Source organism: Salvelinus alpinus, chromosome 18 (genome assembly GCF_045679555.1).
Source record: "Salvelinus alpinus chromosome 18, SLU_Salpinus.1, whole genome shotgun sequence".
Classification (NCBI taxonomy): Eukaryota; Metazoa; Chordata; class Actinopteri; order Salmoniformes; family Salmonidae; genus Salvelinus; species Salvelinus alpinus.
In genome coordinates, this window is record NC_092103.1 from 9789816 (window position 1) to 9802764 (window position 12949).

At 41.5% G+C, this 12949-nt stretch overlaps 1 protein-coding gene across 1 annotated transcript; it reads right to left on the reverse strand.

The window, feature by feature from the left end:
- Positions 1-2595: 2595 nt before the first annotated feature.
- Positions 2596-8138, reverse strand: LOC139543674 (fructose-1,6-bisphosphatase 1-like). The gene is made up of 7 exons (XM_071349980.1): positions 7878-8138; positions 6590-6752; positions 6388-6480; positions 6020-6160; positions 5556-5693; positions 5148-5267; positions 2596-4957 (listed from the first exon to the last, which is right to left on the reverse strand). Exons 1-7 carry the CDS (start codon positions 8045-8047, stop codon positions 4769-4771), a joined length of 1014 nt encoding a protein of 337 aa, XP_071206081.1. The 5' UTR covers positions 8048-8138; the 3' UTR covers positions 2596-4768.
- Positions 8139-12949: the final 4811 nt, after the last annotated feature.

The following is a 12949-nucleotide window of genomic DNA, read 5'->3' on the forward strand; positions in this document are numbered from 1 at the left end:
CTGGTACTTCCTGCTTTAGATTTGGATTGTAAGCAGGAATCAGGAGGAGAGAACTATGGTCAGATTTGCCAAATGGAGGGCGGGGGAGAGCTTTGTACGTGTCTCTGTGTGTGGAGTAAAGGTGGTCTTGAGTTTCTTTCCCTCTGGTTGCACATGTGACATGCTGGTAGAAATTAGGTAAAACGGATTTAAGTTTGCCGGCATTAAAGTCCCCGGCCACTAGGAGCGTCACTTCTGGATGAGCATTTTCCTGTTTGCTTATGGCCTTATACAGCTCGATGAGTGCTCTCTTAGTGCCAGCATCGGTTTGTGGTGGTAAAGAGACGGCTACGAATAATATAGATGAGAACTCTCTTGGTAGATAGTGTGGTCTACAGCTTATCATAAGGTACTCTACCTCAGGCGAGCAATACCTCGAGACTTCTTTAATATTAGACATCGTGCACCAGCTGTTATTGACAAATAGACACACACCCCCGCCCCTAGCTTCTCTGTCCTGCTGGTGCATGGAAAATCCCGCCAGCTCTATATAATCCATGTCGTCGTTCAGCCACGACTCGGTGAAACATAAGATATTCGTTTTTAATGTCGCGTTGGTAATATAATCTTGATCGTAGGTCATCCGTTTTGTTTCTCCAATGCTTGTTGGTCAATAGAACAGATGGCAGAGTTTACTCACTCGCCTATGAATTCTCAGAAGGCAGCCCGACCTCCACCCCCTTTTTTTCCATCTTTTCTTCACGCAAATGACAGGGATTTAGGCCCGTTCCCGAGAAAGCAGTATATCTTTCGCGTCGAACTCGTTAAAAACATTATTTTCTTCCAGTTCGAGGTGGGTAATCGCTGTTCTGATGTCCAGAAGTTATTTTCATTCATAAGAGACAGTAGCAGTAACATTATGTACAAAATACATTAAAAAATAAATGACAAACAACGCGAAAAAAATTACAAAATGTTGTAATTGGTTAGGACCAAATAAAACGTCGGCCATCCCTCCGGCGCCATCCCCTCCAGCACCATTCTTACAAGTAAGTGCTTATTAAGATACAATTCATTTTAACTAGCCAAATCCTGTGAAACAACTAGTAATTACATTGTACTAATGCAGATATTACACGTACTCTGATGTACGAGTGTGTTTATTTATTTTTAAATGTGTCTTATTCCTCATCTGAGATGACACTCATATTAGATCTGTTTTCGTCAGCTCAACCAAGTTAACCCAGATGGTACGCTTCATTTTGGAGGCAAGTGCTAGTAACAACGTTGACTGGAGATATATTTTAAACAGTGCACATTCATGGGTAAGTAATTTGAGCCTATTATAGCATAAGCTATAATCTCTCAGACACTTAGCGCATCCACAAGGGATCTCAAACTTTGTCACAGTTGTTAATGAATCGGATGCAGCTGAGAAGAAGCCTAACACTAATTTGGTGAATTTAGTGAAAACCTGCCCATTTGTAACAAGCATGGTAACAAGCATTCATTGTTACATTTCTGTAATTACAATACTACCAGTTACATTTATAACTGGTAGTTACAGTTATAACACTGTAACTATGAGTTGTTCCAGTTAACTACAATACTTGTTATTACACTGTAACAAGGACCCCTTAAAAGGGTGTGTTACCAAGTATTGACTGATCTTAAAGGATTAAAGAGATTCTGTAGTACTTTTGTATACTGTTTAGCTAGTAGTTCTGAAAGTAGCGCTCAAGAGTCAAAAATTGGGCCCAGAAAATGGCTTACTTCGTTACATATGTGCAGATTTGTGCACCATGTCATTATTCTCTCTCTCTGCTGTGTGCATCTTGCTAACTGTCACTCAAATGGCGACAGGCTGAAGCTCATTGGCTAGAACTCAAATTGCTAGGCGGCTGGCCCATGTGGAAAATGTAGGGGAAATGGTGCAGCACTGCTTCCAGAAAAATAGTTGTTTTCAAACTAGGGGCTTTGTGGCTAATTGAGGTAAGACAGTAATTCTGATCATAGATTATCCATGTATGAACTACACATTGACACATCCAACCCAAAGCAGGAGGCTTAATAGCAGTGTAGAACCTATATTTCTCAATGCCAGAAACACATACAGTATAATAGTAACTTAGAAAACATACCCAAATTACTAACTCTTAAATCAATTATAACATTATAATCAATGTTATAATGCTGTTCTAAAACTTTGGAAACAGTTCCACAACGCCCCGCAGTCAGCGTCACACGATGAATGAAAAACTTTGTAAAAAGTGGGATACATTTGTAAGAATGAGGTGGGCAAATTGGGCGTCTACTCGTCAATCTGCGGGGCACATTTCAACCCTGAAATCTTCCACGGCTATCAACAATGGAAAGAGGGCTTCAGCAAGAAGTTGCTTCTAAAAGTGGATGCTCTCCCTACGATCAATGTGGCAGAGACCGTGAGAATGGAAGTGAACCGGTAAGTGAAAGCTATAGCGCATTTAGCTCACCTCTTCCATCTAAATAACACTAATAAACGTCTCTCATGGTTTGACACACTGTATTGAGCTAGGCCACTGAAGGAGTAACACCTCCCCCTGCTGGTGATTCAACAACATATGGACAACAAGTGGAGGGATTTGTACATTGGGTTTTATTCAAAACATCCTTCAGGTCAACCAGTGCAAATGACACAACAACCCTCCATTAGGAGGGGGAGACTGAGGTTATATTTGGTCTATGAGGGGGTTGGTCCCTCAGTTTAGTGATCCAAATGAATCTTGGTTCACTGTAAGACACGTGGGAGGCGTCATAATAATTTAAACAGGCTTCCTCCCCTCTCTCACCCATCTCCGACCTTGTCGGATGAAAGTAGAAGGAGAGGAAAAGAGAAGCAAAAGCCACTTCAGACTACTGAGATGAACCTTAGGATCTCTGACTGACTTCCCCTATACTCTTTCCCCCTCCAGTGTCTTTGGTCCCAGACCTGGTTGGTCAGATGGTCAGGTCTGTGGAGGTAAAATACTACTCTGCTTGTTCACAAGGATCAGCTGGAGGAAAGCACTGCACCGATTATCTAATCAACAAATCACCTCAACTTCTAAACAACTGGGTATGATATATTCCATTAAATATATACAGTACCAGTCAAAGGTTGACACACCCTACTCATTCTAGGGTTTTACTTTATTTTTACTATTTTCTACATTGTAGAATAGTGAAGACATCAAAACTATGAAATAACAAACAAGAAAGTAGTAAACAAATCAAAATATATTTTATATTTCAGGTTCTTCAAAGTAGCCACCCTTTGCAAAGCTGATGACAGCTTTGCACACTCTTGGCATTCTCTCAACCAGCATCATGAGAAAGTCACCTGGAATGCATTTCAATTAACAGGTCTGCCTTGTTAAAAGTTAATTTGTGGAATTTATTTCCTTCTTAATGCGTTTGAGCCAATCGGTTGTGTTGTGACAAGGTATACAGAAGGTAGCCCTATTTGATAAAAGACCAAGTACATATTATGGCAAGAACATCTCAAATAAGCAAAGAGAAACAACAGTCCATCATTACTTTAAGACATGAAGGTCAGCCAATCAGGAAAATTTCAAGAACTTTTAAAGTTTCTTCAAGGGCAGTCGCAAAAATTAATCAAGCACTATGATGAAACTGGCTCTCATGAGGACCGCCACAGGAAAGGAAGACCCAGAGTTACCTCTGCTGCAGAGTATAAATTCATTAGAATTAACTGCACCTCAGACTGCAGCCCAAATAAAAGCTTCACAGAGTTCAAGTAACAGACACATCTCAACATCAACGGTTCAGAGGACAGAATCAGGCCTTCATGGTCTACTTGCTGCAAAGAAACCACTACTAAAGGACACCAATAAGAAGAAGAGATGTGAGATTTGCTTGGACCAAAAAAAACAAGCAATGGACATTAAACCGGTGGAAATCTGTCCTTGGTCTGATGAGTCCAAATTTTAGATTTTTGGTTTCAACCGCCGTGTCTTTGTGAGACGCAGAGTAGTTGAACGAATTATCTCCGCATGTGTAGTTTCCACCGTGAAGCATGGAGGAGGAGGTGTTATGGTGCTTTGCTGGTGACACTGTCAGTGATTTATTTAGAATTCAAGGTACACTTAACCAGCTTGGCTACCACAGCATTCTGCAGTGATACACCATCCCATCTGGTTTGCACTTGGTGGGACTATAATTTGCTTTCAACAGGACAATGACCCAAAACACACCTCCAGGCTGTGTAAGGGCTATTTGACCAAGGAGAGTGATGGAGTGCTGCATCAGATGATCTGGCCTCCACAATCACCCAACCTCAACCCAATTGAGATGGTTTGCGATGAGTTGGACTGCAGAATGAAGGAAAAGCGACCAACAAGTGCTCAGCATATGTGGGAACTCCTTCAAGATTGTTGGTAAAGCATTCCTCATGAAGCTGGTTGAGAGAATGCCAAGAGTGTGCAAAGCTGTCATCAAGGCAAAGGGTGGCTACTTTGAAGAATCTAAAATATATTTTGATTTGTTTCACTCTTTTTTGGTTACTAAATGATTCCATATTTGTTATTTCATAGTTTTGATGTCGTCACTATTATTCTACAATGTAGAAAATAGAAGAAAAAAATCTAGATAAACACTTGAATGAGTAGGTGTCCAAACTTTTGACTTGTACTGTATATCCACAGCTCCATCCATATGATGCAAAAATTACTAGCTTATGGTCAGGGTCAAAGGTCAACCCTCGTGGACAAAAGCAGGTCATGATGGATCCAGAGAAGGTTCCAGCGCTGTCTCACATGCGTGTCTTCTTGTAGATGGCGATGTACTCCTGGACGTCTTCAGGGGAGCCCAGGACGACAGGAACCCGCTGGTGGATGTTCTCTGGCTGGATGTCCAGCACGTTCATCTCCCCCGTGGTGGCCATGCCTCCAGCCTGCTCGATGATAAACGACATGGGGTTGCACTCGTACAGCAGCCTCAGCTACACAGGGTGGGGTGGAAGAGAGACAATGGTTAGTCACGTCAATGTACTGAGAAAAGGCCTCGTTCATCCTACACTTGAATAAACTTGTCTCATTGATCGTTACATTGCCCATCTCTCTTGGACACAGCCAGCCCTCTTTTGGAGTAGATATTAATTTATATGAACTGAAGTGCTCTGTCTGATTCACCTTGCCCTTGGGGCTCTTGACATTGGCGGGGTATAAGAAGATGCCTCCGTACACCAAAGTCCTGTGCACATCAGCCACCATTGAACCAACATAACGCCCACCATAGGGGGCACTGCCATCCTGGAAACAAAAAGCAATATAAAGTTAGAAATAATTCAATAACTGAAGTAGTCACTTCAGTTTTAGTCCCAGATATTCTGTCATTTTATATTTTCTTTATTTAGCCAACGCTCTTTTTTTTTGTGCGACTTACAATAGGGGCATTTAAAAATGTAGGTAAGACAACCACATATCAGGCATTTCAGTAATTTTATTGGTCACTTAATAGTACCCAAAGAGTTAATGTTTCAGGATTACAGTGTAAAACTTATGCCCTCTGCCCTTTCAGGTTTATAGTTAATGAATTACCTCTGGGTATTTCTTTTTCTTCAGGTACTCTGTGACGTCTGGGTAGAAGTGCTGAGCATAACCTTCGTTTAGACTGTAGATCTTTCCTCTCTTCTTGATCTTCACATCCTTGTCTGTTAGGATGAACTCCCCGATGGACTAAACAGACGGAGCAAGGACTGAGCAACTTCAGGGACCATTGGATTTAGTTGTCATTTGTGTTTTCATGTTCTTTTATTGCTGTTTTACTGTAGTGTGTTGCTATTTTAAACGCACTTTTAAACATCAAAGTTTACCCAAAATCCAGAAACTCCAAAGTGATTCCATACATTGAAACTCGTTCAGTGAAGTTGTCTCTGTTCAGCACTCCTGGGACAGAGAGGGGGAGAGGGCAAACTCCACTGAACTAGTTTCAATGTATGGAATCACTTTGGAGTTTCTGGATTTTGGGTAAACTTGTCCTTTAATTTTGATTTGGAACTTACAGGGTCCAGCATGAAGCAGTTGACCCCTTGTCCTGTAGAGAGTACCATCATGGTGGCACTGCCGTAGAGGGCGTAACCGGCGGCAACAATGTGACGTCCAGACTGCAGTGCGTCCTTCTCATTGGGCTCATCGTCTGTCGTCTGAGAGACAAACATGAGGATAGTTATTACCGAAAATAACAGAAGAACAGTGGAACAGACTAACTACAGTAGAAATTGGCACTATGGTGTGACTGAGACAAACAACGTGTCTGAGAAGGAAACAGAATGTCTGGGAATGTTACAGAATGTCTTAGGCTAAAACAGAATGGATGTTTGGGCCATAGTGGAATCATAGAAAAAACACCAGAAACAAAACAAACACCAACCTTTCTGTAGATGGCAAAAATTGTTCCAATTGATACAAGACAGTCAATGTTTGACGAGCCATCAAGTGGGTCGAAGCACACAATATATTTTCCCTGCGAGAGAAATAAAAAGGACATTGTCACATTGATGTCACAAGAAGATCCCAACTTCAATCTGGGCCACACACACATGCACTCCCCCGTCCCACACACACACACGCACCTGTTTCTCTGGTTCCACGATGAGGGCCCTCTCGTTCTCCTCTGACACCAGGACACAGGAGGTGAAGGAGGACTTAATCATGTTGATGACCAGGTCGTTGGACAGAACATCTAGCTTCTTTACCTGGTCACCTGTGACGTTGGTGCTCCCAGCAATGCCATAGCTGGAGGGAGGAACAGAGGGAGAGAAGAACAGGTGAGGGAGAGAAGGAGAGGTGAGGGAGAGAAGGACAGGTGAGGGAGAGAAGGAGAGAGGGTGAGGGCAGTGAGAGAGGAACAGGGGGCAGACATGTGAGAGCAGTAACATCACTAGGCCCATCTCTGTCATACAGTTGAGGGGAGGGAGGGAGAGACAAGGACAGGGCGTAATGTATTTAAATAATCAAATCACATTTTTATTTGTCACATACCTTACCGTAAAATGTTTACTTACAAGACCTTAACCAACAATGCAGTTCAAGAAATAGAGTTAAGAAAATAATTACTAAATAAAGTAAAAAGTAACAATTAAATAACAATAACGAGGCTATATACACAACGGGTACTGGTACCAAGGCAGGTTAGTCAAGGTAATTTGTAGGTGTAATTTAGGTAAACTCTTTTCGGTCATAAGAGATGGTAGCAACAACATGATGTACAAAATAGGTTACAAACAATGCGGGAAAAACACAAAATAGCACAGTTGGTTGGGAACCCATAAAAACGTCTGCCATCCCCTCCGGATGGCATTGAAGTGGCCACTGCTTTGTGTCAGTGTGGAATGCAGTCTCTGATCGAACGCACAGGGCACATAGAAATGCCTGATAAACAGGTAATAGGCCTACTTCCTCCTAATGAAGACAATAGGCATGTCTCACGAGGAAAAACATGCATGATTTGTGAGTAGCCTACCTTATTCCAATAGCCTTGGCTTGCATGAAAATAACAACATACAAGTATGCATTTCGTGTGGACATTGACCTGAGTCGAGGTTGACAACGGTATTAGGGCCAACAGATTAGATGGACAGTCAGGCACAATGTAAATATTATATTTTAGTCTCCCTGCCCCGGTGCATGGTTGGTTGTACCTGAGATACCTGAGACCAAATTCAGCAAAATCACTGTTGATAGGTTATGAAATACTTCAAATTCAATTTTATTCGTCACATGCTTCGTAAACAATAGGTGTGGATTAACAGTGAAATGCTTACTTATCGTCCTCCTCCGCTCAGATGATAAATGTGTCATTTAGACTACAAACGAACATGATCACTGACAATATCACTTGTTGCATGCAGCAACACTTACAGGTTGGCAATCCCAGCTTTCCTGACGGCGGTGGAGATGGCTTTGACCGCTGTGCAGATGGAGTTGAGGAGGGTTGTCAGTTCTCCCGTTCCCTTCGCCTTCCTTCCCTCCTCCAGCACGAATCTCGTGAGGGTAACGACATTAGTGTCAAATGAGCCTCGGTCAGACATGGCGACTTAGAAGGCTGTACAGGTTCTCGAGCTTGAGAGGGGACCAGGACAGGTGAGTTCCTCAGTGTATCACCCTAAAGTTAAAATATAACTAAAGAGCCGAGAGAGCGGGAGAGGCGGGGGTGTGCAGTTGTTTGAACCAATCACAGTTGGCCTTTCAAAGGGAGGGACGAGGTTGAGAACACATGTGGCTGAGCAGGTTAGTGAGGGCAAAGTTCACAGATAATAAACAGGTTCTCACAAATGTTCCAGTGATGTTGGCCCGGTTCCAACCAGTTACTTGACCCCCCTCACTCTTACCCGTTTCGGTGATTTCACATATCTGAAAGGACTGGTAAGTGGTGCTGGCTGAAATGGAACCAGACTGTAGGCCCTAAACTTGTTTTGAAAAGCACTGTCCCCAAAACGTCTGCTCTCTGCATGATATGTAGGACATCTATTGGGTGCCTTATCAATAAATAGATTACACGGAGAATGCAGATAGTGTGCAGCTAGATCACTATTAATTTTGAATGAGAGAACTACATTTAGTGCAAACCATGAAATATAATAATGTGTGAACATGTACTAGTCTGTAGGCCTGGCCTACAATGCAGTGGAAGGCTACCAGTGGACTGTTGAAGTAACTCAAATAATTGTACGACATTTGGAGTGAAACAAGGATGATGAGTTATGAGAGAAACTATTCTGCAGCTGGTTTTAGATATTTAGAATCTCTGGTGGTCTCTTATATGTCCTTTGGTCTTAGGAAATCAGTATGACAAGGAATCAAAGATACCTGAGACCAGAGAGAAACCAGTTGCTAAATCATGTAGCCCAAAAATGGAAAGGTGATAGCATCTTCCATAAAGACCACTACAACATGTTTTTTCAATGCATGGTAGGCTACACTTATTTAAAAAATGATTCAATTTGTAAAATCTGTTGTGGTCAAATTACATAGCGGTCAGCACATTGGTTTAACAGCCTAGATTATCATGAACACTGATAAATCCATTTCCTTTTAACTCTTTTATGAGCTTCTGGCTATCAGCCCTTTAAGGTAAGCATGCTTTATGTACATGTTCCTGAGAATAGCTGAGTCTAAAGTGCAGTTCATAGTTCAATCCATTGGGTTCTGTTTGTTGCTCTAAAGATGTATTTTCTTGTGTGTCTGAAATGACACCCTAATACCTACACAGTGCATTACTTTTGACCAGATCTCTATGGGCCTGGTCAAAAGTAGTGGACTATATAGGAAATAGGATGCCATTTTATGCAAACCTTGTGTGCAAAAACAATGACGAAAGCTAATGACGAACACAGTTAGGTAAGATGAGTTCATTGGGCCGGGTTTACATGATTTTGTTACGCAACTTTGGACAAAATGTCTGACGGGGGTTTCACAACAAGATGCTGATTTAAACTTTGAACTTTGAAATGGAGCCACAGGTGACTGCTGAGAGCCAATGGTTTGCAAGAATCAAAGACCAGATTCTATTGGCATATCTGAACTGTTTTGAAACTTGCTTTGTGTTGCTTTTTCAGTTTGTTGATAGAGCCTTCAGATGAATTGAAAGAGTGGCAAGTAGCCTAGTGGTTGAGCGCGTTGGGCCATTAACCAAAAGGTTAGTGGTTCAATTCCCCATGCTGACTAGGTCAAAAATCTGTTAATGTGCCATTAAGTGCCAAGGCACTTAACCCTAGTTGCTCTGGATAAGAGTGTCTACTAAAATGTAAGAAATATGTTCTTATGTGGTTTTGAGTATTATCTAAAAGGCTACAGCAAGAGCAAGATTGTAAGAGCAGCAGTGATGGAATGAGAAAAAATGTAAATGATATAAAGTTAATCTATTATTTTCAATAGTTCCTGACTGGTTTTTTAAGGTCAGAATGTTGGGCTCCTACTTGTTATTTTGGGCACCTACTGACCAAACAATATGATATGATTTTTAAAATTTTGTCAATGACATGTATTGCTAAATAAAAATGTCTAAGGAAATACAGGCAGGGATTAGTGTGTTGTGTAAAGAATCCAATACTTTAAAATATATGCGGTACAAATCACATTATTGTGGGAGCACCTCTTCTAAGAGTATGAATTAGGCTGTTTGAGAATGTTTGAATCCTAAGCAACCTGCATACACATTGTTTGAAGTACAATAGACTGGAAATAGTACAACAGTGCTGGAAAACCTTGGAAGAGCATGGGTGGAGTAGGCATTGTGGTGCTCATGTGAATTTCCTTTTTTGGCTTAAGACCAATACCTACAGTTGAAGTCGGAAGTTTACATACACCTTAGCCAAATACATTTAAACTCTGTTTTTCACAATTCCTGACATTTAATCCTAGTAAAAATTCCCTGTCTTAGGTCAGTTAGGATCACCACTTTATTTTAAGAATGTGAAATGTCAGAATAATAGTAGAGAGAATTATTTATTTCAGCTTTTATTTCTTTCATCACATTCCCAGTGGGTCAGAAGTTTACATACTCAACTATTATTTGATAACGTCGCCTTTAAATTGTTTAACTTGGGTCAAGCATTTCGTGTAGCCTTCCACAAGCTTCCCACAATAAGTTGGGTTAACTTTGGCCCATTCCTCCTGACAGAGCTGGTGTAACTGAGTCAGGTTTGTAGGCCTCCTTGATCGCACACGCTTTTTTAGTTCTGCCCATACATTTTCCATGGGATTGAGGTCAGGGCTTTGTGATGGCCACTCCAATACCTTGACTTTGTTGTCCTTAAGTCATTTTGCCACAACTTTGGAAGTATGCTTGGGGTCATTGTCTATTTGGAAGATCCATTTGCGACCACGCTTTAACTTCTTGACTGATGTCTTGAGATGTTGCTTCAATATTTCCACATAACTTTCCTGCCTCATGATGCCATCTATTTTGTGAAGTGCACCAGTCCCTCCTGCAGCAAAGCACCCACAACATGATGCTGCCACCCCCGTGCTTCACGGTTGGGATGGTGTTCTTCGGCTTGCAAGCATCCCACTTTTTCCTCCAAACATGATGATGGTCATTATGGCCAAACAGTTCCATTTTTGTTTCATCATACCAGAGGACATTTCTAAGTATGATATTTGTCCCCATGTGCAGTTGCAAACCATAGTCTGGCATTTTTATGGCGGTTTAGGCGGGTGGCTTCTTCCTTTTAGGTTATGTCGATATAGGACTCATTTTACTGTGGATATAGATACTTTTGTACCTGTTTCCTCCAGCATCTTCACAAGGTCCTTTGCTGTTGTTCTGAGATTGATTTGCACTTTTCGCACCAAAGTACGTTCATCTCTAGGAGAGAGAATGCATCTCCTTCCTGAGCGGTATGACGGCTGCGTGGTCCCATGGTGTTTAAGAACAAATTCTTATTTACAATGACCCTACCCCGGCCAAACCTGGACGAGGTTTGTGATACAGCCTGGATGTGATACAGCCTGGGATCGAACCTGGGACTGTAGTAACCCCTCTTGCACTGAGATGCAGTGCCTTAGACCGCTGCGCCACTCGGGATCCCCCCGAGTGGGAGGGTTGTCGGCGGTTTAATTACATTTATTCAGCGCGCGCAAAGGAACCATGCCTGCAAAACCTGTTACGCACCTGCGTAAGGTATGTCTGAATACAAACTACTGAGAAGTGTGTAGGAAAGGTGTCAATTTCCTAAGTCTGAATTGGGCCCAAAGAGGTGTAACACTCTGATCTGTTTCACCTGTGCTTGTCTCCACCCCCCTCCAGGTGTCGCCCATCTTCCTCATTATCACCTGTGTATTTATACCTGTGTTTTCTGTCTGTATGTTGCCAGTTCATCTTGTTTGTTCAAGCCTACCAGCATTTTGTCTCAGCTCCTGTTGTTCCCTAGTGGCGCGTTTTCTCGTCCTCCTGGTTTTTGACCGTTGCCTGTCCCAATCCTGTACCCACCCGCCTGACCACTGCCTGTCTCTGAGCTTGCCTTCTGTCCTGTACTTTGGCCTCTGCTCTGGATTATCAACCCCTGCCTGCCTTGACCTGTCGTTTGCCTGCCCCTGTGGTTACGATCAACATTGTTACTTCACACAGTCTGCACTTGGGTCTTACCTTGATTCCTGATAGTGAGGAAGTATAGGCCTATACCACCATCTTTGGTTAAGGCAAGGGGGTTTTGCTGACCATGTGACCTGTGTGTCTGATTTTCTAAATGTGTTGAAATGACTTCTTTTGGTAGTGATGATTTATTCTTTAGGTAATTTAGAAATAATCTTAAGGCACTCGCACATCTGAGCTATGTCTACATAGGGGTGCAAATTGTTAACACTCTCAAAAGCTCTGACGAAGGCCTTGAGGCCGATACCTAAAACTTAATAAAAAGCAGTGATACTAGCAAGAGCAGTGTGCAGGTTTCTTCTTTCTTCTCAGGTACTGTAATTTATTAAAACAAAAACCTTGACTGACTCATTGGCATGACTTACCACGAAAATCGTAATACTATTATGTTTTTACTGATTAACCCTCAAGCTACCAATATATTTTACATATATCAATTACCAGAAACTATGGGGGAAAACAAAATTTTTGCAAAAAATGTACTTATTTCTTTATCAAAACATCATTATTCATGTAATTACTGTTGTCTGATTTTTTTCTTCTTCTCCAAAACAGTTATTTTAGCAAAATTACTTTTAATTTGCATATTCTGTAAAACAAAAATGTTTTTTTCCCCGTGATATAATGCAGCTTTTTTCCAAAGTACAATCCACATTAGTACTAAAAAGCCAAATTACCATAATTTGATTAGAGTATCATTTCATTTTCAGAATTCTGATGTAAATACAGTGCGTTTGGAAAATATTCAGACACACTCACTTTTTCCACATTTTGTTAAGTTACCTGAGCTCAATTTCGAGTCTCATAGTAAAGGTTCTGAATGTAAATATGATATTTC